A 26,465-nucleotide genomic window follows, 5' to 3' on the forward strand; every position below is an offset into this window, starting at 1 on the left:
TCAGCAGCTCCCCTTTGTTGTGTTACAGAGCAAACCCCGCAGTGAGCTCAAAGCTAATTTAGTTGGTTGATTGTAAATTCCAGCGGCCAGATTTGGCTGTCAGTTGCATAAAACGCAAAAACACCTATTTCAACAGAATTACTCCACATGCCTGGTCGTTAGTCTCAACCAGTAATAGGGCAGATGCTGGCAAGATAAAGAGGCCATCTATGCTATCATTAATGAAGTTTCAGGTACAACATGATGCAACATTATTTCAAAATACTGACATATTGCTACAGGTATTTGGTGCTCTTCCCTTAATTACAATTGCTGGAGAGCAGTTTTTTCTCTCCAATATTTGCTTGCCTGAAACCTAATGGCTGTGTTAGAAAGCCTGCAGCTTGGTGGGTTATTTTTCTTTACTCTCCTCTATCATTAGTGTGCAAAACTTACGGAGAGTGGAGTCTTTTTTTGGATAGATGGTTAGAGTCAAGACCCTCTCCAAAGAATTACTGGAGAAGTAAGGGGGAATCTCATCTGCTAATCCATCTGTCGTATAAAATCAGACCTCTATTAAAAAAAAAAAAAAGTTGTATTAAAGAAATTTACCCATGCCCCCCCCCTTTCCTTGATTTCTTTGCAGCATTTTCATAAGATAAGCTCCCTCATTACCCATAGAGCCGTGGTTGTCAAAGAAGCCAGTTGTTAAACAACACTTTGCAGTGATGTTATTAAAGCTTCCGGATAAAAGCTGCTAACAAGTGCAAAACAACTGTCTGGCATTTCCATCCAAGATGCTTTCCAAAGCTCCCTAGGCCATGCTTCAAGGAGGTCTGCCTGCTAGGGGAACAACACACAGCAAATACAGACTGAAGATAAAGTTGCCCACGATTTACCGACCCCCCTCAATAAGGTAGATATTCTCGATATTCCATGCTGTTAACTGGTTTGCAATAAAGCAGCAAGCTGACAGCCCAGCAGAGATCTGACAACCCACAGTCATGAAGGACGTAAAAATATCAGATCCACCAGAATGTTAATATCTCACACAGGCTTACAACAGAAATGAGAGTGAGAGAATAATTACCATGGGCTACAAAATGGGACTTGTACTCCTTGGCCATTTCCTCCAGAATTTCACAACTAATGATACAAACCCCCAAAGTTAGTTTAAGAACTCTGTTAGAAATTTTACAAGACTTACTGCCTATGCAAGGGCTTTTGTTCTGCTAGAGTTGTGTCAGACCAATTACAACATACTCTAATTTTGGGCATTAAAACATCTAGTTCCAACCAGCATTTTCACAAATCTGTCTTAGTGCCTTCATATAAACAGAAGTTATTTAAGGTTCTCAGCTGCAGCATGAGCATGATCGGCCCATACACATGGGCAGGAATTCTCACTGACACAAAATGGTGAGGTACCACATGCAAGCGGCATGATACGGACCTGTTATCGCTACATTCTCCTGATAACAAAACTAGATTGTAATTCTATGCAGGGCTATTCTGGGGAAAAAAAGAAATAAATATAAAGCTGCCAGGACATGTGCAGAAAAGAGTTAAATACAGATTCACTGAGGGAGCAGGATAGTGGAAATAGAAACACTGACCCTGGTATTTTCTGCTGATACATTAGTACCGGTTCAAAGAGGAGTTATCCAGTGATCATATTTCTAAATATCGTAAATAACCAAACTTCAAGAAAATCATTTGCTTACTGTTATTTTCCATTTTCATTCTAATTCGAAACACCAACTTAGTTAACAAGCAATCCTCCCAGAAGGAGAATAATGGTGGGAAATCTTGTACTATCTGATTTTAAACAGGCACACTCATCAGTGTATCTTTCCAATTTCCTAATAAGGACTTTGCAACACCCAGAAATTCCAGTTCCTTCAGGGAATCCATCCTAGATTTTTATACTGAAACTCACACATGCTGTGAAAAGACTCGGGGGTAAAGCAACTACATGTAGGGTTTAGTATTGATGATACCCTAGTGACAGTGCCTGCTGTAGCTAAAAACACCAGGGGCACCAGCCACTGATGGAGGTTTGTATCCCACAGAACACTGGAACCATGTTTACTGGAATGGTTTTACCAGGGATAAGCAGTTCCATTTTAAACACTTCAAGGCAGGAACCAAAACTCTTTCCTCCAGAAGTGACCACAACTATGAAATCTTGTAATACACCAGAGACCACGTGGGGTTGTGGGATCCATTGTCTACAGACCCTATCGGAAAATGGATGAGCTAGTTTTGCGGTGGAAACCCCGTCCCCTCCAAGAGTACCAGATTTTTCAAATCATGTGCTGACATCTGCACCCCCAACACTCCTGCCAACAAGCTCGAGGTGACTGCTGCCTCTTCAGTATATGGTGTCTATTTACACAAGAGCAGTGATACCACCCCAAAAAGTGGGATAAAGAAAGGAAAAGAATGTGGAAGCAGTCAGTGGAGTCTAAAGCCATCCATTTCAACAGCTTACCAACCTTACTGCGACCAGATCCAGTTTCTTGGCTTCTTTAACTTAAGGAGTTACCCTTAACTCAAGGAGTTTCCTAGGAAACCTCATGCTTTATTTTATCCAGTCTCTCCCTATTCCTTGCACAATCCAGAAGGATCAATCATGTCTAAATCCAGTTTGTTCCCCTTCAGTTCACTCTGCTCCAATTTTCAGTATAAAATGGAAAATCCTTCACGACTCCACCCCTCCCCAGGTACCGCTCACTCTCCCATCGCCTCAGCCCTGCTACCAGAGGGGTTAAATTAAAACATCACTTCTCACGCTTTATCCACGAGAACATCTTTGCTTAAATACAACCTATAAAGTCTCTACAAAGACCTGGGTGCTCTTTGTTGACCGTAAGGAATCAGACAGTTACTAAGAGCTAGTCTTACACACACTTGGTACTAGTAAACATTGAAAACTCACCTATCTTCTCTAAAAATAATTATATAAAGTGTGCGTTGCCCATGTAAGTACACTGACAGCATACTACCAGCCTCGTCTACAGAGACCTTTACACTTTGCTGGTCTCACCAAGTCACCAGCTCCAGGAAAGCTCAGATGCTCATGAGGCACCATAATGCTCAGACAGGGAGACCGGCCTGGGTCATGGACACTGTTACTGGCAACAGCATACTTCTACATCTAGTGTAATTAGCAAGACAAATTAGCCCAGATGCCATACCAGAGCAAGCAACATAATTCTGCATTGGCTTGCGCTGAACTGTGACGTTCAGCGCACAGGAGGCCAAGCTCTGCTGGTCCTTTGTATTCTTTCTCATGCTTTCTCATGTTCTCGTCCCATCAGACCCACAGGATTCATAATAAAGCAAGGAAAAGCCATCACAAATATTCGGTTTGACGTTCTGCATAACACAAGCACTGGTTATTTTTGTATAAGCCAAATCTAAGGCTAATGTAATGCAGCGTTACTAATGCTTTGGAGCAGGGAACACATACTTGCACAGGGTCAGTCAGCGACTGGTGAGAGCCTGGGTGCCTGTGAGCTGCCCACACTGGGCACAAGAGCAATGCAAATTATGGGGCATCTGGATGTAGATGTCCTTACACATATATATGTGCCACCCATACATGTGTGCACGTACAGAAGCCAGGTTACCTGACCTCAATCAGATACTATCTGCAATTCAGGACAGAAGAACAGAAGAATTTATTTTGCCTCAATGCTAGCAGAGAATGCTTTTTGCCAGAACAGCTCCCTATATTGTATGATAACTGAATGAAGCTAATTTTCAGTGGATTCTATCTAACAGCTCTTAACTGGTAGAAATAGTTCAAGGTCTTCAAAGTATAGTGTTGCATAGCCCCTGAGTCACATATTCTGCTAATAACTGCCAGACAATTGTATTGAATTTATTCAAAAACCATTAGCCACAGAAATTCATATTCTTCGATTCTGCCTTCAGATACATGCTATATTATACTTATGTTAAGGTTAATGTGCAATGCCAATTCTTTCACAAAGGAACTGCAAATATTTGAAGCTACGGTATCTCTTACTAAGGTGTCTGGTTTAGAAGTTTATTGTTTCTCTCTTGCAATTCCCCTTTCATCCCTGCCCCTGCCAGAAGAGCTGGGTTGAAATAACGGTGAGAACATTAGAGCAAATACAGGCACATATTAAGGAAAGTATTTGAGACATTCTTTGTACAGTGTGCATATGCTACCAGCATTACAAGGATTTTTCTTTCATCTGCTCCTTTAGAGATGAGCCTCCAAAATACTTAAAAACCGCTTTATAAATATCCTTCGAAAAACCATAATCACATCTTCAGAGCACTGGTGTGTTAAACGTCTGCCACCAAAGACCGATGTTAACATTTGGGAGGAGTCGGAGGTGGAAGCTGAGAGCAGAAGTAGCGAGAACACAGGAATGTTTAAACAAGAGAACCTCAGTGAGAGGCTGGGGCATGTGGGTATTTTATAGAGAAATAATACACACGTACCATTTATGTTATAAAAAAATGTTACAGGTAGGCAGGCTTCTGTAATTTATCTAATACTCTTTTATATTCATGCTTCCTTAGGTTTCATGCAATTTATTAAGTTTTCAGCCTTGCCTGCAGCAAAAAGGATAAACAGAAGCAGATGTGAAAGTCCCTTTTTTTTTAAGGGCCTGCCAACCTCCTGCAAAGCCTGTAACCAGCTGGGGGAAGGCTGATAACCACGGGCTCTGCGCTCACCAGCCCAGCCACCCTCTCCTCCTGCAGCAACCTCTGGACCGAGCCCGAAGGTGGTGACCGTGACCCACAGCACACCAGGTAGGTCTCGTCTCTTTAGAAAGAGGCGGTTCCCCTTCATTCTGTATGATTTTTGGTAGGTAAGTTGTTTTGTTGGCCAAGGGTTAAGCAAACCACCAGAGCAAAGAAGCCTGGGGAAGGAGGAGGGCAGGGACAACAAGGGTGACACAGGTGGTCACAGAGGACAAAGGAATGGATTCAAGAACATTCACACCAATAAAAGGCAGAGCCATAGAGTTTGTTATTGCTCAGCAGAGGATAACCAAGAGATTACATCTTCACTGCACCTTCACATCAAGCAAGTAGAAGCTTCAGGAAAATTTGTACGTAAGACTTCACCATCCTCACTCACAAAAGAGGAGGTACCAGTTGAGGCACAGGAGATGCTGGAAAAGCACAGAGCACTGCAAATCTGTTCCTAGAAGATCGGTGCCTCCGTGCAGGCTGCCCTGCCAGGACACGACCGCACAGCACACTACCTGGGCTCACGCACCACGCCAAGTCAGCTCCAGTCTGCAACATGATGTGCTGGGCTTGTGTCTGGCCAGTTCAAGGAGCAGTGGAGGAAACCCATCAGTTTCTGTCCCACCCATCCAGCCATACCTTACGTTAAAGGCCATGGGGAGAACGGATATGGAAGACTATGATACTTCCTACCATTACATCCATTTCTCTTTTATTGTTGCGGACCTACTTCTGGAGACAGAAGCCATCAAATAAACACGCCCCACAATCTTAATTTCAACAGAGGGGCTGTCTCTAATCTGACAATCTTGCATCCTTGAGGACCATAAAATTAGACTAAAAACCAATAGGTTGCAGGTTCTCTCCCTCCTACACCCCATTATCTCAAAGAAAAAAATATTTCAGACATTTCAAATTTTGCACAAATCAAGAAATCCTCTGAAACCATGTAACCCCCCTGCTATAGCAGCTGTTTCTCAAACATTAACAGCTTCCAGATTAAAAGTCTCATAAGGCAAAAAGGCGGTGGTAAAAATCCCAGTTCACAAGGTACAGCTGGGAGGGGGGGGAAATAACGAAAAACTGCTTTGAAAGTGGGGGGGCAGCTCAGCCGCGGCGCTAGTGAGCACACACATAATGAATTGGGGATTCCCCGTGTCAGGGCCGGCTCGGAGCGCGAATCGCAGAGTTCCAGGGAGGATCAATAACTGTCAGAAGGAGAAGAAAGTGAGCACTAAATTCGCTTGCCTTTCATCTTCAACAAATGGAACAGAAAATCTGATGGATGACAGAACCTTTCGTTTCTATAGCGTTCTTGTTGAACTAAAGACTAGTGACATTGAGATGATTTTCGACATGCGCTTCTGTAGATCCAGAAGCAATTATAAAAACAAAAAATAAAAGAATTCCGTTACAAAGAAGCCCCCAAACCAAATGCAGTAATTGGGATGACCAAGGTAAATAAAAAATATTAATGAAAGCCTGTGCCAGTGGTCAGCCCCCATCATGCGAAAGTGCAGAGTTTTGGAAGCATGGAGTACATTAAACACAACACACCCCTTGCCTCCCCCATAATTAAGTTAGAGATGTGAGAGCAAAAGCAATAGAGGTTGTCTGCTTAGTTTCTCTGCTTGGCAGGGCACCACACACACACATGCACACAATTTCTCCTCTCCTCCGTTTGTGAAAGAAGGGAAAAGGGGAAAAAAAAGAACCAAACCCAAATGAGCAGATAAACAAAAAACCTGAAGTAAACAAACAAACAAAAAAAATCAAGATTGAAAAGGAGGAACATGCTACTACTAAAAGGAATGCCAAAATCTCTTCTCCATCCTTTTATTCTACTGTAGACAGTCACTCAACCCACCAGGAAAATCGTATTAAAAAAACAACAACAACAACAACAGGAGGAAGACAAGACCTTTTGTACAGTCCAGCTGGCTTCTGTACCTTGACTTTCATATCAGATATTTATTTTGGCATGTGGGCAGTGGGGGAAGGGGAAACGTCTCTGGACACCTCATGACATACCTCAGCGTGGTGTAACAGTTCAGAGCATGGAGGTTCATCTCTGCTCCCCGAGAAAGCTGAACAAGCAACATGATAACCTGTGGTGCTTTTGCCCCATACAGTATCTTGCAAACAAGCTACAGGGCCAGGGGAGGGAAAGAAAGTCCCAGCAAAGAACGTGTGATCCATCCTCAACATTGTCATCTGGATTTGGCTGAATAGGTGGCATCACCCAAAGCCACCGCTCACGGAGGTTCAGGACCAAAATGCTTTCTGAGAGTTTGCTCACTTGCCCGGGTGGGCTGCCAAGGTCCCCTATCACCACAAAAAGGTATTTGCAGAGGATGGACCACCGAACCCAGCTCAGAAAAGGCATCTTTCCACCACTGAAAATAGAAACTTAAAAGCCTGCAACCCAAATGCAGTGACTCAAATAAGTATAAGGGCTCGGTGTAAAGTTCAGAAATCAGCCTACACGTGCTAATTCCACCTTACGGCTTGTGTGTGGGAAACCTATCCCTGCTTTCTCAGGGGAATAAAGATATTAAATGACTAGCTCCGAGATGCTAAACTCGCTGATGGCAAAGCTGGCAATAAAACATAAAAAAGGAAAAACAAACCCTGGCCCTTGTTTTTTAATCCAAACAGACCACGCCACACGAAACCGAGATTAGCCTGGGCTCTGCAGTATCATTCAATGCCTACCACAGACTCATTGTCTTCGCGGCTCCCCGGCTCCACTCCACACCCTGTGGTTTCCCGCTGACGCACGGGCATCGCTGCCGAACCGCGGCCCCGCCACCCCATCCCACAGCCGCCCAGCCCGCACCCGGCCAGCCTGCGGCCTGGCTTTTTGGGAGACCAAGACAGTTAGGAACCCGAGGACACCACTCTGGCAGCCTCCCCAGAACCATAAATATTCCTCTGTATGTCCCTCCAGCCTGGTTCCATTCACTTATTTCAGAACAGCAAGGCTGTAAATAGCCACAGCCAGTTTAACTGCTGAGCAACGAGGAAAATAACCTTTGGATATTGCCCCCTCAACTCCATCCTGCAAGAGTATCCGCAATATGCCATCTGAAAATCTGCACTACCTAACAAAGGGAGAAAGAGTTGCCTCGCATCCCAGCTGTATAACCAGATAATTTTGGTATCTCAATCGAATTCTGGTTTGAGAAATGAGGCCTTGTCTCCATATGAAAAACATAAATCAATCTAGAATACACAAATGAAATTTTAAAGGAGAATATCTATTCTAGATCAAATACAGATGCAGAACCCACAACTTCAGATTAACAGCATCTTCCCAGTTTAGCTTAATCTACTTTGAAAGCAAATCTACTCTGTGCTTGGCAAAGGCACTCTTATTGTCCAACAACAGCATCTTCACGCAGGAGCTACCACGAAGTAGCTCCTGGAGAGCAAACCCATGTGTAGATGAGGTATTGCTTCCCACAGACCAGAGCCTCTCGCTGTGCCTACACACCCTGAAAGCTACAAAAAATTGCTGATACAGAAGGGCTGCTTTGCTTCACCCCATAGATCAGTCCTTCCCAGTGCTGGGTTATGCAGCTACTCACAGCCTCCCCAGCACAATGAGACGCCACCATTACCTGAACTGTATTTTACAGTCTGGATTTTTCTCCACTGAAGGCAACTTTTCTGCCTTTTGGAAGGGTCTGTAAATTATCCTCTTAGTCTATGTTAAAATAAACAGAAGCAATCAGCATTGTCTCCAGGCAGGACCTTCCCAGCACATCTCGAAAGGCTTTGCACAAAGTTTCCAGCACTTGACAAGGAGCATCTCACGGGGGCAACGCACTCCAGCTTATTGCACAATGACAGCAAGTGCCAGGAAAACTCCAAGTCTAATCTGAGAGCTGACACTGACTCATTGTGTGGGCTTGGGCAAACCACTTAACCTCTCCGCATCTCAGCTTTTCTGCCCATAAATGAGGGTAATAATACCAAGCTCCGTCTTCCCCCCAGGGACTGATAGGGAGCCTTGGGTTTGTACGGCACTTTGGAAACATGAAGTGCTACATAAGTGCTAAGTACCATTATCGAGAACTTCCACTATCACCTTCGCATGCGGGTGCAGCCGATGCTGGTGAGAAGTGGCCCACAGGAAAGACTCCAGCCAAACTGAACATACATGTTTACCCTGAGGTTTCACCAGGAAAACGTTCCAGCAGCAAAATGGAGATATAAAGTTCCTTTGTCTCAGAAGCAGGAGAGATTTCTAGTACAGCTTTTACCCAGTGCAAGGGCAGTGCAGAGCCGTACAGACCATTCACCCCTTTGGATGGGTACAGCTCTCCTGTTGACAGCACAAGGGGAAGGAGAGTGCCTCACTTCAGTGACTGTATCTCAAATCTGCGGCAGGTCTCCATCACGCCTCCAAACGCCCAACCAGAAAAACAGGAGAGTTTCTCCGAGCTCCTCTGTGAAACACCATCACGTGCCCCTATCTACCTGGGCTGGGTCAACATGCACAAGAGAAGCATGGCAATGAGAAGTATCCAAACCCTTACACCATCCAGTACATGCTTGATCCCCAAGTCAGGCAAGCAACATCCAACTCTCACAAAGCGTGATGTAGCTCCTTCCTTGCTTTGCTAGTTTCCTGACCTCTACAAGCTGGATTCAGGTCCTGCAAGGTGAAGGGACATGAGATGCCCAAGCTCCACAGGCTCCTCCAGGCATGTCCTAGAGCGAGGGTGGGAGACAAAGCAGAGCAGATGATCCACTGCTTATGCTTCACCAAAACTTTAATAACATAAGGTTTGTTGAAGATGCCGTTCATCCCGGACAGTTGAGCTGGAGCCTTGAAGGGTTATAGACACCACGCATACCTACAAAGAGCATTTTCTCCTCAGTGTCCCCTCCTCTTCCCATGTACGAGTACACCTACACTAGAAAATTAACTCGTTGCTAATTGGGATATCCAAGAAAAGGTGGCCCTGAAAACTACTGGTGGCAACTAAACAAATATGCAGATGGGCTGTATGGCTGTATAGGGGACAGCTCATTAACATGTTCTGCAATGGCACTAAAAATAGTATTGTTTCACCTGAAATGGTAGTTAGGCCTTTCTAGGAGATGGGGAGAAGCAGGGAAGCTGAGATCTCTTGTAGGCTGTTATTACCAGTAATGAGTTTATCTTCAAATCAAATTTGACTGTTATTCGTGACTAAAGAGGAGTGGAAATTTCAAAACAGTCCTAAGAAAACACTTTGAAATACTGATTTCTTTCCTTCTCTGTTTATATAACGCACAAGACCAAGGCAACCCAAGCTAGATTAGCTTTACACAGCACTCTGTAAGAAATAAGCAAAATTCATTAACTGACAAATTTAACCACTTTCTGTGACTACACCAGCAAACGAATTCAGTGGTAAGGATACTTGCCAAGACAGTGAATTTTATGCAAGTACTGGAGAATCCTCATGGAAAATAAACTTTCATTAATTAAAGAATATCATTTGCTGTTCATTGCAGGGAACGGAAACCCACCACATGTTCCCCATCTCTGCTCAGAGAAGCTCCAACACCAAACGGCTCGTGGATGATCTCCAAGGCAAAGCGCTGAGATCAGTGCATGAGTAACCAAGTTTCAAGAAAAATCACGATCTCCTCAGTGATCCTTAACTAACAGGAAGAGCAATTCATTTCGCCGCACGAACGATTAATTATAAATTATTAAATCCAGCTCCACTCAGGATACTTACCCGGGGAACCAACTGCTCCGACATGTCAACAACTTTTGTTTTCTAAATCTCTGAAACAAGTATCAGTTCAGAACGCATGTGGAGCCAAATTTTCCACAGAGAATTTGCTCTGCGCTTTCAGTGTGCAGTATCTCCAGCCCAGGCCAGACTTTGAGAGGGGCAGCAACTCGCTCTTCCCTGATCTTTGGTGACAGCCTTTCCCAAAGAGGACACTGCAATTATTTTTATCCTCTTGCCCTCTCTCCCATCTGTGCAAAACACACAGGGAAGCATCTGGAGAGCAACAGCTTATGCTCTCCTGTGTAATAAGGATGGGGATAGTATCTCCCAAGCAGGAATTTGGGAAGAAACCTGCCCATGGCACAAGTTCTGCGGTGCTGGTGGAGGAATGATCTCCCCGGGCTGCTCCCAGCAGCAGCAGGCAGGGGACGGGGGGCAGGGGAAGGAGAAATTGTGAAAGCGGGAGAAAGTGCAGGGCTGCGAACATGCACCCGAACAGAAAGCAGCTGGAGGATGCGCGGATACGAAAATGGGATACATTATTATTCCATAAATTAAGCTAAAGCAACCTCAGCACATCCCAGACCTTTAATACCGGGCTGCTGCACACCAAGAGAGCTGGCTTCCAGCCCACAAAATGTTTCAACTTCACTCAACTGAGGCAAGACCCACATTTTATTAAAACAGGTTTATCTTCCTGCAACTAAACCTCAACAGCTTTTGCGCCCTGAAGAAGCAACTTTGGTTTGCCATCTCGCTCTCCTCCCCCACCCCAGCCCACAACAAAACACACATTGAAAATCTGATGAGTAAAGAATTACCAGTTACTGCCTTCTGAACCTTGCCCATCTAGGGCTGGTATGCAACAAGTTTCAGTGTTTGTTTTTATAATAAATGAAGCAAAAGTATGATGAGACAACTGTGTTCCTCGCCTCTGCTCTGCCTTTTTTGAAGATGGCATTTTGTTTTGAGACTTAAGCAAAACTGTAAAGCGGTTAATAGAAAAAAAGGGGCATTCTCTATCTCACATTTCAGCCTGTTCGAAATAATCCAGACAGCCTTGAAATATCCAAGCTTGCCTGTCAGCCATGTAATGATGAAATACAAATAAAAATTAAAATGTAATCCCCACACATTTTCCCTACTTCTTATAAATCTACCGGTCTGCCCCATAATGTCACTTGTCCTGATAAAACGCAAAAAAAAAAAAGCAAAAATCAAAAAAACAATCCATGCAGTTTTCCAGGCAAGCAGCAAAACCTAGACAAAATTAAAGAAGCGTAAAGCCCAACTTGAACAGCAGACAAGTATGCGGAGAACAGCGTGACCTTTCCTTATCACCCACTGACATGCTTAATCGTTTTCAAACAAAAAAATGCTCTTTTTCGTCCACTTCTTCGTTCTGCGAGCACCTTCAGTGCTTGTGTGGCCGGTAAAGAGTTAAATCTCCCACTATCCCCTGCTGCCTGCGAAAAATCACGGAAACAATTGAGACATTGTCCAGTGAACAAGACTCCCAGGGACTGACATTTTTGTTTATGTCCCAGTTCTCAGCCTGTCAATTTTCACTCCCAACGTTAAAAGCCCGGCTTGCCCCAATACAGTCTGCCCTCGGCTGAAAAGGCTCCACTTCATTTATTTTATTAAAGCTATGGCGTGTTTATGATTCAGAGCGCTCCCCATCCGAGGACCTGTTGGTCCCATCCCCCTGCCTTCCCCGCTGCCCTGCAACAGCGGCTTCCTAACTCCACAGAGGCTTTGCAATGTCTTTTGCAGAGCCGCTGCTGAGAAAATAACTATGCTTAGGTTAAATACTCATGTTCGCATTTTGCGGGGGTATGAAATACGTAATATTGTACTCTAGTCCCTTAAAATAGCTTTTGATTATTAACCGGGCTAGGGAAAGGGAAAGAGTAAAGGGGAAGGGAAGGGGATAGTAAGCTGGTGTGGCAGGAACTTTAAAAAGAAATTAAAAAAGAAAAAGAAAAAAACCACACCCGCTCCCAATACCCAGCAGCAAACTAGAAAATACGTGTAATGGAGTAAAACAAACATCTTGGAGCAAAGCAGCGTTTTCTCGCTCTGCGGCTGCATTTCCTGCCTGCGTTTTCATAACGACCAGAGCATCAGGCCCAAAACACATCCCTCTCCTTCACCCCCGCCGTCCTCTCCCCCCAATTCCCAGCACTTTTTTTTTTCCCTCTCTTTTTCGTTACGCTCTCAATACTTTATCTCCATGAAAAGCACACACAGCGGTCACCAGCGTTTCCTGTTTGCCGAGTGTGCTTTAACTATATCACACCCACCGCCGCTGCGCTGGAATGCACAGCATATGGCATTGTGAAAGGGTTTACTGTCGAATAATGGCAGCAATGCAGTCCTGCTGGTTTATATCAAACCCTGTCACTCTCTTCACGGAGGTCTCTCTCGCGCTCTCCGAGAGGCGAGGTAAAACACACACACACATATACACGCACGCTACTCGGAGTTTCACGTCAGACCTCAGCAGCTCGTCTGGATCCAGACCTGCTAACTCAAGGCAAGGAAAGCTGCAACTTGTAAAGCCGAGACTTGCAGTCACTCGTGATTTGGTTTGAATCTTAGTCCCCATAACATCTGCAGGATCTTTTTACAGGCAGACGAAGGGGCTGTTAAGAAGTTTTTAGCTCATCACTGCGATTCCTACGGGCAGAGCCAGAGCACGGCTACGTGCCAGGACCCTCTTCTCCAGGGCGGCAGGGCTGACAGCCCGAGCAACGGCCTGATCTCCAACCCAGAGCGCAGCTTCATCTTCCCCTGCTTTCAAAAACCCACACCAATATATTTGGTTATGAAAACATCCATGCAAAAGCCAAACATACACCACCACCTTTCACTCTGGGTCAAAATTTCAAAATAACATTTAATTGCTGGCAGGATTTCGTTTGTTTTTATTGCTGTTGTTTGGGTTGGGTTTTTTATGTTTTGGTTTTGGTGTGGAGTTTTTTGATTTTATTGCTGTTGGTTTGTTTTACGTTTTGGTGTGGAGGTTTTTTTTGGGGTTTTTTTTTGTTTGTTTGGTTTTTTTAAGCAAGAAAAGGACTAACAAATAAATATATAAACAAACTGCTGCTTCCACTGCACTCAGGTTTGGCTGAGGTGCTCACAAAGGTTACACTTCAAAGTGCTTTTTGTGCAGATCTTGAAATGCCGTCCCATGCCCACATGCATTCGGCCAACAGGCGCTGAAAGGAGTAGCAATACTTTTAAAGCCCATTGAAATGCATCCATCCACCCTCTCTTCATAAAAGGAAGCCTTACTTAACTGGCATTTATTATTGCTGAACTAGGGTTGAAAGTTCAGTGTCCTTATAGACCAAAATTATCAAGATTTCTGAGTTTGCAGCCCACGTTTAAGTCCTAATGAGCTACTGTACACTCACTACTATTAACTCTTTGATGTCAGGAACCCATGTTGCTCTTTTAAACATCTCAAAGATGTCCAAGAGAAAAAGTGCTGAAGGACAGGTGAGCAATTGGGGTTTTGTTGTTGTTGTTGTTCCAGGTTTTTTGTTGGTTTTTTATTTTCTTTTTACCTTTAGTCCTCTCCAGCAGAACATGCAAAGACAACTACAGCACTAAATATGCATGTCAAAGACAGGCTGGCCTACCAATTTGGACTGTGAACTCTGAGTCAGGGGATCTGTACATCACTCCCAGCTTTGCCATGATCCGATATGCAGAACACATCACCTTGCCGGGAGAGGGATGTGATCACACGGTGCCCGTCATGCCACATGTGTACAGCAACTGATCCGCTGCCGTTCCCTGCACTGCACAGACCTCGTCTCTCCTGGACCTGAGCTCTTCAGAGTGGGGAGAACCTGCTTCTCTGAGAGTAGCTTGCCTATTAGATCCTCTTAAATACAGGTAACAATAAGTGATAATGAAATTATATTTAATTTGTGCCTAGCGCTTTGACCTGCTCATTGTGTGATCACAGCAGTGAAACACCGTGTCTGCAGGGAGGTGTCACCATCAGGCTTGGACAGCTTTTGGGAAGAGAAGGATCCCTAATTTTCCAGCCTCAGACTAAGGCACCCAATCCCAACAACCAGTAAACAGAAGCAGGATGATGCTTTAATGCACAAGCCGCACGCCCAGCTCAGTGCCCAAGCGAGAAGCAGCTGAGCCAGCCAGAAAGCTAATAAGCCAGCTCTCTGGCCATTCTCCTCTCCCATCAGTGCTGGGGCTGCTCCCTCACATTTTCTTACCATTTACTCATCCCACAGGTTCCTCCGCACAGCCATTTTGGGTGGCCAAACGATCGCCTACACAGAAACGGAGCTTAACAGTCCATTTACAGTGTGAGTAGACGCTCCCTGGACATGCTCTGGGTGTGATGAGCAGAACAAGTTACTGCAGGGTGAGCTTCACTGAGGTCTTGCAGCACCTAACTGCTCAGCCGCACGCTCGGCTCCGGGCACAGACGTGAGCAAACTTCACCTTCAGTCCAAATGGCATCTGCTACCTCAGGTTTACCCCCTCGGGCAGCAATTGTGGAGCAACCGGCATGCCTCAGATTCACACCAGAGCTTATCCCAAGGCAAGCGGTCCTGGCCATCGCAGCCCTTTAATGAGAGCAGGTTGCTTCATGTCCAGTAAATGACTTCCCTCCTGAAAAGCATCGAGATGGGGAGTCAACGTGGAGCAGCTACGGCTTTAGCAATTCAAACCCTTGCTTGCTTCATATTAATTAACCATGTAGACATGCCCAATGTGCAGCAACAGAAGTTCTGCCGCCAGGGACATCTCTGTGCACTGCAGCCATTTGGGGTTTCCTAATGATACTGCTACCACGCAGCTGCTTAGCAGGAGAGGCGTTCAGGGCTGTAAATGCAAACGAAAAATGTCTGGAGGTGTTCAGGTCCCTTCTCTCTTTTTTCTTCCATCACCATTTCCTCACTACAGGATAGTCACAGCCCCATAACATGTAATGCTGGCACTGCGGAGCTCTGCAGGCATATAACAGGGCAAAATATTGCTGGTTTGTCTTCCCTCTTCCAGACAGTATCCTCCCAACCACAGGAGGAGACCACAGAGATTTTGTGCATTTCCCAGTGAGCAGATGAGCAAGAAGAGACCAAAACCCTTACTCAGTGTGTCACCTCCTCCTACAGCCTTAGCCCTGGGAAGAAATATATCAGCACAAGGACAAGCTTCAGGGGAGAGGAGCTCAGGACACCCTATTAGTTCTCCACCTCCCTTTCCTTTCCCAGTACTTGCTAACTGGGGGACAGGTAGAAGCCACAACCCTCTCTCAGGAAGAGGTTTTATTTCAAATAATGGCTCATTTCCAGCACCGCAACTCAGAAAATCATCACTATGCAAGACAATACTTTGAGCACGCACTTAAGTGCTGTCCTGAACACGGATGGACATCAGCTCACGTTTAATGATTTCTTGAATCAAGGCCTAGAAAGTACAAAGGAAGGGGAAGCTAGTTTCCACAGTAATAGTAGTAGAGAAGTCTTTGAGTCCTGCCAACAGGAAAAAATGCGTGTTAGAGAACTGGTCTTCTCTCCTAGGAAACTAGCACAGACCCACCTCTTTCTGCAGGCTAGCACTGCAAGGCCCCAGGGGCACTATCAGATCCTTAATTCACACCAAGGAGACGGTAGAGAGGTAGGGCTGCAAAAAAACCAACCAACCAAAACACACCAATGATTTGGTTTTGCCTTAATTCTATCAGAGGGGCTCATCAGAAAGCATCCTGCCTCTTGCACACACACACATACAGGCTCAAACCATGCATACCCAGGACCTCCTACCAGGCCACCCCTCATTATATATTTATATACATATATATATGAATAAAATCTTTCCCACACAGGTGAGCCTGGCTGCAGAGCTACAGCTTGCTGGGGGAGGAGGACTGGTTCATCTCCCCCAAACTTCCTAATTCTGAGAGGTAAGATGTAAGGTACATCTGACATAAGCATTCACAGACACAGAGGGTTATTGAGAGCACACAAATAGCACCAAAAGTAACTTTTTTCTAAGGTCTGATACATGTTAGGATTTTTTAGTTTAGATTTCAAAACCTGCTTCAGTTTCTTTTTTGTTTTTTTCCTGTGGGGCTGCAGGTCTTTTCACATGGCTTAAAATGCAGATGTGGAAATCATCAGTTTTTCAAAGTCAACTTGGGAAAGTTACTTAACATCTTTCTGTTTGCACTGGTAAAACAGAGGAATGAGCAATGCTTCCCCATCACAGGAAAGCGCTGAATGATTTTTGCCCTGTCAGGTACGAGCGAAGCTTCAAGACAAGGTTCCCACTGCATATTCCAAACCAGAGTCGCTTGACAAACCTTCTAGCTTAATTTTGTGAAATAAGGTACAGAACATCGCCTGGGGACAGGTTAGGGGAGGGAGATTCTTTTACGACAGCATCACTCCTTGTTATTTGCAACATCTCTCACTCTCCAAAGGCTTTCTAAAATCGGTCTGCCTCTTGCCAAATAGGTCTGCACAGGACAAAGCAGAAAGCATTCCTTTTCTTTATGCGGTGGCTTACTGAACAGCTCCAGTTTCTTCTGTAGAAGAGAGCACAGATGTGTACAGTCCAAAAAGTAAAGTATCCCATGAATAATCTAATCCCAGACTGCATGAACTGATGAGAACTGCAATAATCCTGGGCTTGAGCAATTTGGCAAACAAATGGTCCCCAGCCCAGCAATGCCAGCTTCCTTCCTTTCCTTCTAATGATAAGCACTCACTGTTTTCTTTACTACAGCACCTGGACACAATACACAGACCTTGTTTAGACAGAAAATAGGGGGTTCCTATTCAAGTGGGCTCATCTGCACCGTGAAGTTTTTGTGCAAGGGCTCGGCTGTGAATTGAAAAATGCAGAACAACTATTTCGAATTATCTCTCTGTGTGGACACTGTTACTCAGCACTAAGAGTTTCTTTGTGAGATTTAGCTTAATCCGTTTCCAAAGCGGATTAAGCTAAACTGCACAAAGGACCTCTTACTGCTGAATAAGAGTGGCCGCATGGAGAGATAATGAGGAATAGTTATTCTGAGACAGCTACTTCAACTACATATTTGGGCTTTTCCACTCTACATCAACAAGCCCAGAACTGTACTGGAAAGGGAAGACTGCAGTTCTAGAAATTCGGGGAAAAAAACAGTGATGTGGCCGTATCAAACCCATTAAATCTCTGCTCTGCACACGATGGCTGCTCCTGCTCCAGTCGGCATGGGCTCCAGCTCCACACCAGGCTGCATTATTCAATACCCGCTTCTCTAAGCTCCAGATCGAACGCAGCCACAAACTTCAGCCGCAGTCACGGTGCGCGGGGAGAAGGACCTGCAGCGAGCGGCCCTGCCAAGTCTGCCACCCTCGGTACCCATCATCTTTGATCTGACAGGCTCACCCATCTGGCTCTCCAGCATCACCCGGCGCTGCCACAGCTCTTTGCCAGCTGCCGAGACCGAGCCGCGGCGCACGGCTGCTGCTGCCGTCCTCCCGCACGCCCCGCGCTTCGGGGACGGACCGTCTGCACGCTCTCCGTTCCTCTCCCTTTTCTGCAGGAGAGCTGACGGTTTGCTGATATTTAATTTTAGGCCCACGCAAGTCCCTACAAGTTAATTTTAAATGCATGCTCCAGCATAATGCAAACTGCCATGTGGCTGAATCCAAAACATAGCTTGGGCTCCTCTGTGCTAAAATGCTCTTCTAAACCACCTTCCCAGTGTAGGTTTCTACCTTGAAATATTGTTCTCTGCAGGTTTACTGTATCCTAAAGGAGCTAGTCAGAAAGGGCCAGAATTTAGGGAGTCATATTTGCTTTGCATTTGGGACATGGTGGGTATTCTATAAATGAAAGACACAACAAGAGTGAAGCCTGCAGCAGATGAGCTCACAACCAAGCTGAAGGCACCATAGTTGCATCTTACTTAAGGATTTCTGATGAGCAAGTTTTTGCCTTGTTTCCCTCTCACCCAGAGAGTTTCAATACTCAAATGTGTCAGATAGATACCAGATATATATGGTGTGCCACAAGACGCCAAAATGTCAAATCTTATGGCTGCAGATCAAGAGCAAGAGCTGCAACGCAGCCCCTCCAGGAAATCAAAGCTGATGCTGGTTCACCACAATATCCTGGGCTATAAACCTGCTGCTTCAGAAGGACCTGCTGAGCTGTGTCCAGTAAGGTGGGAGCACCACAGCCATCTCAAGCTCAGCCACCCCAGCACCCATGAACCAGAGTCCTCACAGGCACCAAGGACCAGGTTCTCCCAAAGTCCAGCCAGGTGATTCACAAGAAAAGGATGCTCAACAAACTGTGACGAGCATATCATAACACCCCTGCTCAGCTGCTTAGGGTTGCCAGCTCCTACAATTTGATAGCCAGTCTATTTTTATTAAAGCATGGCAGCCTTGAAGTCAAGTGTTTAGGGAAGAAGCTCAGCCTCCGCTTCCAGCACACAGCAAGCTCCTGAACTGCTGTAGAGAAAAGTTTGAGAATGAGCGGAGTATACCCTGCAGGCTCAGGAAGCAGAACAAATAAAGGGAATACAAAATGTATTATTTAAGAAACAGAAAACAAATAAAAAACAACACCAAAAAACCCCCTACCAATCCTCATGATCTTTTGAGGCCTGACTCATGATCCTAGAACAATTGAGGTTGGCAGTACTATACATTTTACAGCATTTATTCACAGCTGAAATATCCCAACATCGAAATACTTCAGAGTTCTTGGAGCTACTCGCAGATCTCCTGACTACAACCAAGCGTGACAATTCATCCCAGCTGCCAATCCAGCCCCAAGATGTCTTCTGAAGGTGCTTTAGTGCCGACCGATGTTTGCAGAAGCATTAAATTCCTGCTCACTTCACGGTAAGAGGTACAAGCCTGCACATTTTCCCAGTCTCGACGCTAAAGCAGAGGGTTTACCTCCGGTACCTAATTAAGGTCTGTAGAGTACAGACATTGTGCCACAGAGTAAACACGACAGCATGAAGCAGTCAAATTACCAAGAGAATTACTTTTTAGGAGTCCACAATTCTTCTGTGCTCTACACAAACCAAGCACCAGGTTTCCCATTCACATTTAGTGGGTACTGAATACAATGTGTGTGTTTTGTAGGAATCCACTCAAAATAATTTTATTGGGCTGTCAGTAGGTGAATTCTATACTTAGCCCTATACATTCAGGTTTGAACACAGATTTTTTTAAACACAACCCTTCCCAATGAAAAAACAAAAGGCATTACTAGTGAAAGATTTAGCCGCAAAATTCTCATCAAGTTTAATTTGTTCTGTGGCTTAATTCCATGCATCTCTGAAAATTCAGCACAGGATATCTGCACACTTTTGGGCATGCATTAATGAAACATTTTGTTTTCTTTGCAACTGCCAGAGCAATTAGCCAAATAAACTATAGAGCAGTTAAAAAGGAAAGAGTCACTCCAGGAGCTTTCCAATTAAGTCTGCAGGGTTATTTCTGCAGCGTGAGTCTCAAGGATCTGTGTGCTGGGTCCATGCACCATGGTGGGACCTGCCTGTCATCAGGGGCTGCTGGGGTACCAGCACAGATCAGACACAGCCCTCACCTCCTGAGTTCCTCTCATGACACCAAGTACTGACATGAATGATGCCCAGCTCCTTCTCTCCACAACATCACTGTGTTTGCTGCAACGCTCAACACAGTTTGTGTACTCAGAGGATCGCCCTGCACACCTCCAGGGAAAAGGGTGTCCCATCACAGGCATACATGGCCTGAAATCCAAGAACATCTCAAGAGGTTACTGCAGAGGAACAACAAAATATTAAATACAAACAAAGCAAGAGCTTTTAAAAGCCCTCCTGGGGCACTGCGAGTGGAAGTTGCAAGATGAAGTTTCCAGATGGCTCAGGATTGTGCACAAGGTCTGGATTCACCCCACTGCTGGTTTGAAGGGATAATGGGGGTGGATGTTTCAGTCTAGCCATGATAGATCTTGTGGTTACTTGTAGGTATTTGTCTTTTATTTCATATTTGTCTTTTCCTTCAAAGTGTAAACCACATGAGACTGACAGAAATTAGGGATCAGGCAGGGCAGACTGTGCAGCTTCAATTCCAGCCGCTCTGGCAAAAATCTCCTGACCCCTCCAAACCGCCCGGCGATCCCAGACACCCACTGTCCACGTCAGGCAAAGAGGCTGAGAACAGTGAGCACACTTCAGATGGGCTTGCCCTCAGTTTTGCTTGTCATATTGTTTAGAAAACACATTTTTACCTCCTTAAAAAAAATAGATACACTACCGCACAGTGAGTCTTTGTTCTTAGGGATTCAGTCTACTTTATGGCTGTTTTCATTACATATTAGAAAACCCAGGTCAAATAGTACTACAAGTCCTCCTGCAAAGTAACATTTATATTTACTTCAAAAAGACTCCCTGCAGAAGAATATGCAGGAATTTTTTAAACCTTAAACTGTTTTGTAAGAAACATATCGTACCAAACCACCACCATTTTGGGTTCAGAACGTTTTTGCCTGGTACAAAGGAAGCTAAAAGCAAATGTCTGTAGGAGGTAGGAACAGAGGACTGGTCCTTCACCCATAATCCTGCCCAAAACTGAGTACGGTTGAGCCAGAGAATTCACTTTGCAGAGAACATGGAAGAACAGCACTGGTGTTCTCCTTAAGGTTGCATAGATAAAAACAGTTTTAAAGGAGCTTGTTTTCTGTAGTGAGCAGATTTGGGAGACCCTCACACAGACATAGCATGCTCATTTTCACTTGCCTGTCCACACCACCAGAACATTTCTATGTGAGAATCCCACACCGGGGCACCCAGATCTCACCACTATACTGGTGCACACGTGTGAGGCAGATCAGGTGCCATTTCAGGACAAACAGCACCCTGCCCCCTTACAGGAGCATGGCAAGGCACCCTGCTAGGGTCTGCTTTACAACCCAAAAAACTTCCCGCTAAAACTGTTTTACAAAGTCTTAATACCTTCAGTGAAATCACAGGTCAGAAAATAAGAGAAATAACCATTAAAACCCTTAAAAAAATATCCCAGCCTCATAATAGTACTATCCCCAAGCTGAATTCAAAATTTTGACCTAGCAAGCTTAATAGCATACTATTAAAACAATTTTTCCCCCAGTTTTCTTTCACCTTTGGACACAGATAAGCAGCATGACTGTGCCAGAGCAAGATGCGAGAGGGTTACAAGACAAGTGAAGCACCTAAATGCAAACAAATGCATTGGTCTTAAATGGAGCCTCATGCTGTACCTTCCTCAAGACATGCTGAACATAATTTCAGTTTAATATTCTGTTTCTCATTATGGGCCTCGGAGACTCTCTCGAGCACCATGAAAAGCAGTATTAACCCAGCCCTCAGCACTGGGGGCAATCCAGCCAAATTATTCATGCTGGTCTTTTGCTTCAATTTTTGTAGTCTTAACTCAATGTCCTTAAACAAATCTGAAAGGAGGAAGGCTGACAAATAGTACAGACTTTACTTAAGACATTACAGACAGCCATGTTCTGCAGCCCTGAGCCATTAAAACCTGCGCTGAAGCCAAGGGGAGTTTCAATGGAGCCGGGCGTAAAGGCTGCAGCCCTGACACACAGCTCGCGGTACTCACAGCCAAGCACTGAGAAGCAAGAACATTAATAAAGAAAAAAGGAAGGAAAAAGAAAAAAGGAAAAGAGGGGGGGAAAAATTTCCCACCCCCCACTCTCCTCTCTCTGCAAACCAGCTATAAAGATTAGCCTCAAATCCTCATTTCAGAGAGAGGGGAAGATAAGAAACGATTTGCAGGTGTTAGCATTTTCCCATAGATCTTCAGGGCAGTAGAACTGATTTCAAGATGAAAAACTGGCATGGGTACTTTTGGTGGGTAGATGAGATACAGCAATGTGGGTGGAGAACCAGTTTCTATCCCTATATGTTACACATTACGCTTGCACAGAAACATCAGCGTGTCCATGAAACACCCCTTATTGTTCCATAAAAAAATTAATCGCGTTTTTGTGAATGCAGAAGCAGGTGTAGAGCCTTGTGCAGGAGCGGCCAGGTCCCAGGTGCTATGGGCAGGCACAGCGGGGACACCAGAGGAGCCCAACACATCCCAGGCCAACCGGCATCTGCAGCCGCTTCATCTCCCCCAAATGTCTCTACCCGCTCTAACTTTATTTACCAAAAATAAGACCATTTTTACTCCACGGAATGAATGTGACCTGGGGCGGATGCCAAGAAAAAGTGTAGAAAAAAAGCTGCCCCTTATTTATTTATTTTAACAGAATAAGACAAAACAGTTTACTGCTAGAAATAAACATGAAACCTTGCAGAACCCCCCTCCTCCCAAAAACCCCACTACTCCCCCCTCCCTCCCCCCTTCTCCTCTCCCTCCAACATTGTAAGTAGCACAAAAGATCACATTACAAATGCCAGCTGTGGCTCTTTTGGAAGGTGGCCTCCATCTCAGAGGTAGTATATGTTCCTCACGGCCTAAGTGGTTGCTATGGTAAATATGCTTTTTATTGAATAGCAGAGGGAAACAGCTTTTAAAGAGACCCATAAGAACCCCATAAATGGTCAAAATGCAAGGCAGATCAACCTCAGCCTTCCTGGAAACAGGTTTCTCTTCATTTTCCAAAATGATCGGGATTTTTGATCCTTTTTTTTTTGTATTGTCCACTTGCCTCCACCTCGCCCATGTCCGGCTAGAGAGGGCTGGGGGAGCTGGGACCCCAACTAGCCCCCCAGCACAACGAGCTGCTTTGGCTTTTAAAGCCAAGCACTCGCTCTCCTGCATGCTGGGAGGGTTTGGGAAGAGGGGATGCTCAGCACAAGTGATCCCACCACGCTCCACCTGCCCTCCCAGGCTGCAGCCAGCCAGGAGGAACCTGCTGCTCCCTTCACCATCAGCTCCTGCAGCCCCACACTGCTCCCGTGCCCCCCGCCGGTCCTCCAGCACAGCAGTTAAACACGAATTAAAACAAGGAAGTTACTTTGGTTCATTTCTTATTAAGAATAAGAAGACAGCAGGTTTTGACGGCTGTAGGTTTCTAAATAACCAGCCAAATATTTTTTCTCTGATCTCTTCCTCCAGTGGCAACGCAAGTGGACAGGAGGGAAAAGCAAAGTTGTTCTGAAAAAGTGAAGTGACCAGTGCTAGATATCGACTGAGCAAATACCAGCCCTGTGCCCATTGCTCTCTGCCGTACTGGGGGATGGTTTAGAAGCTACAGACTCTAAAAGACAGGAAAGCTTTTTTCTTTTTAAATAAAAAACCGAGACACAGCAAAGGGATGAAATCTCAAGTTAAACAGACAACAATATAATAAGAAACTCCTCAAAAATGTTTAGTGTGATTTTAGATTTCTAACAAAACCCATGTGCACCTTGGATGATCTACCAGCTATGTCAGCTTTAGATAGCATAACAAAAGATAAAGAACGAGCAATGTTTCTTTTCCTGGGATTCACCTTGTCAGCCATTAGTTATAAAAAAAGGTTTTCTTAAAAAAAAAAAGTAAAACTTGATGACAACACATTTCAAAAAGTATTCCAACCCACCCCATGTCATCTTCTCCAGAGATAAGTTTCCTAGATGAACACTCAGAGCTAAGATGCTCCGTAACATTAGACAGTGGCTATGGGTGAGGATGGGCCAATGCATAACACCACATAAATAAACAGTTTCTTTTTAGACCTCTACGGATGCTATTCTAGAAAGTAAAATGAAACCCCAATTCCCTCTCATGCAAATTTGTATGGAACATTTCAAACTCAACATTGCTTTTACAATAGAAGCAAGGAAATTTAACTGGGAAGTTAATTAGAAAAGCTATTTTTAGCTTATAAAGAAAGTTCTATATTTTGCAGGTAAGTAGTAAACGTTTGATAACACTTTTTATACTAAATGAGAAGTCATCACAACACGAAGGGACATGTACTCAATTGAGCTTGGCTCTGTTGAGCCAGGTAAAATACTGACAAACTCTCCAACTATCATTCAAGATTTCTTTAGTAAAGGATGCAGAACAGGCTGGGTTTTTATGCTTTTAATGCTTTCCAAAAGCATCCTTTCATTCTCTTCAGTTCAACATTGTCAGATGTGTAAAGCAGCCTGATTGGACTTCATTGCCACTAACTAATTGTGCGGTGTGCAAATTAAAAGTATTTTCAACTCTGTTCCCTCCTACCAGGCACATGAATGATAATTTCATAAACATCCCAGCAATAGCAAATGTATTCCCCCTCTTTTTAACATGGGCTCGTTAGGATTTTTATTTGTTTTGAAATATTTCTATTTGCTTTGTGTAAAATAAAATTGATGACAACCAATGCCATTACCATCAAATGCCTTAAAAAATAACAACAAATGAAGAACGTCTTTCTGTGTTTACTTACAACAATATGTGCTGGAGATGGAGACCTAGCATCCTTGAGGGCTTGTCTACTCTGAAGGCTCCCTGCCTGAACATCAAGCAGTGGCCATTTCATCTGCAGATACTGGATGGAGGAAACAAAAATGGGGAAAGAAAAATGAGTTCAAAAAAGAAAGGCAAAAAAAATAACAAATCTCAGATAACATGGGTAAAAATACATAAATTAAAACTCATGCAAGGAACTGAAACAAAAATTAAGACGACTTTGCATGTTTGTGGAGACAAAGTCTGTGCAGCAGACTTAGCAATTTCATACCACCACATTACAGTTCAAGAATAAGAAAATAAAATAGATTGCAAAGATGGTATTACATTGATTTTTTTAATCGTAGCATATCTAGCATATCGTAGCATATCTAGAACAACGATAAAACCCACACAGAAATCAAATACTAAAACCATGGAGAGGATGGGACAAGGGAGGGGAAGGTGGATTAGCAGTCTCAGAAGAGTGAAAAAAGGTATCATGGGTTAAGAATATGATCTCATCATTTAATAGGTCACCTGTCATTCTTTCAACAAGCACATCATGTCAACTCCTCCAGCTTCCCAGTGCTGTATAAGCCCTAAAGGCAGAGGTCTACCCCAGAAAGACTCAGTAACACTGAGCCTTAGAATGTATTTTTTCTACTTTTCACCATTTCTAGAAGCCACCATGGATTATTTGCTTCTTGCTCACTATCACCAGGAGGAAACCTACTGTCAAACAACCCTCAAGGGACTTGCACAGTGTAACTTATTCAATTACAAGACCAAACTTAATAAGCTCTCCTGTTGATGATGTCCAAACCAGAGCAGACCCTGGTGCACTCAGGCTCAGCTGTGCTGGCCAGGCGCTTGGGGACAGCCACTACTTCTTTATGTCACTGTCATCGGCACATGGGCTGAACCACAGCTTAACCACATTTCAAGAAGGAGCAGAACATTCCCACGGATTTAACCAGCATCAAATATCGACTAAAACTTCAGCTCTGGTCATGCGCATCCTCTGCTAAACCCACCAGAGGATCCATTGCACCCCAGCCAGATTACACAGCAGAGCTCAAGGCTTCCACCAAATAGTTGAAGTCTTGAGCTGGTACCCAGATTGCTGCATCAGAAGTACTTGATTCTGACCAAAAGCAGCCCCACAGAGAAATCAGTTAGTCCAAATACTCCTCTGCACAGTACATCTAAATATAATTTCAGCCCAATCTTTCCTCTCTGCATGGTGCTGCACTGTGCCAATTAGGCATACTGGTTAATCTCTAAAAGCTCTGTATTGTGGTGGAAGATATGTATACTGCCACTTACTTTCAATCCTCTCCCAGAACTAAGAAAAGCAGCTGTACGAATAGATCAGGCCGCTGCAAAAGATCCTACTTAGCACTAGACTCCAGTTGACCTAACACATCTATTCCTAGAAAACATCTAAGAGAAACAGTTGTTTACCCGTTCCATGGTGTTTCGTTTTGTTTTCAAGAGTAATCTTGAAGGAGAACCACACAGAAACAACCCCCAGCACCCCAGGCGAACAAAGGAAGCTGTATCTAAATCTCCATGAAGGAAGGAAGCAGAT

The 26,465-nt window shown here is 44.4% G+C and overlaps 1 protein-coding gene across 28 annotated transcripts in view; it reads right to left on the reverse strand.

Annotated features, from left to right (window-relative positions):
• TCF7L2 (transcription factor 7 like 2) overlaps positions 1-26,465 on the reverse strand; it is a 177,451-nt gene that overhangs the window by 89,869 nt on the left and 61,117 nt on the right. For 24 of the 28 annotated variants that reach the window (XM_065066985.1, XM_065066987.1, XM_065066989.1 and 21 more), the window contains exon 4: positions 24,870-24,971. The exons of the other annotated variants lie outside the window; for them this stretch is intronic. In XM_065066985.1, coding sequence (XP_064923057.1) covers positions 24,870-24,971 — 102 coding nt within the window. The remainder of the gene's footprint in view (positions 1-24,869; positions 24,972-26,465) is intronic. 28 annotated transcript variants of the gene reach the window in all.

This window comes from Columba livia, chromosome 6 (assembly GCF_036013475.1).
Source record: "Columba livia isolate bColLiv1 breed racing homer chromosome 6, bColLiv1.pat.W.v2, whole genome shotgun sequence".
Classification (NCBI taxonomy): Eukaryota; Metazoa; Chordata; class Aves; order Columbiformes; family Columbidae; genus Columba; species Columba livia.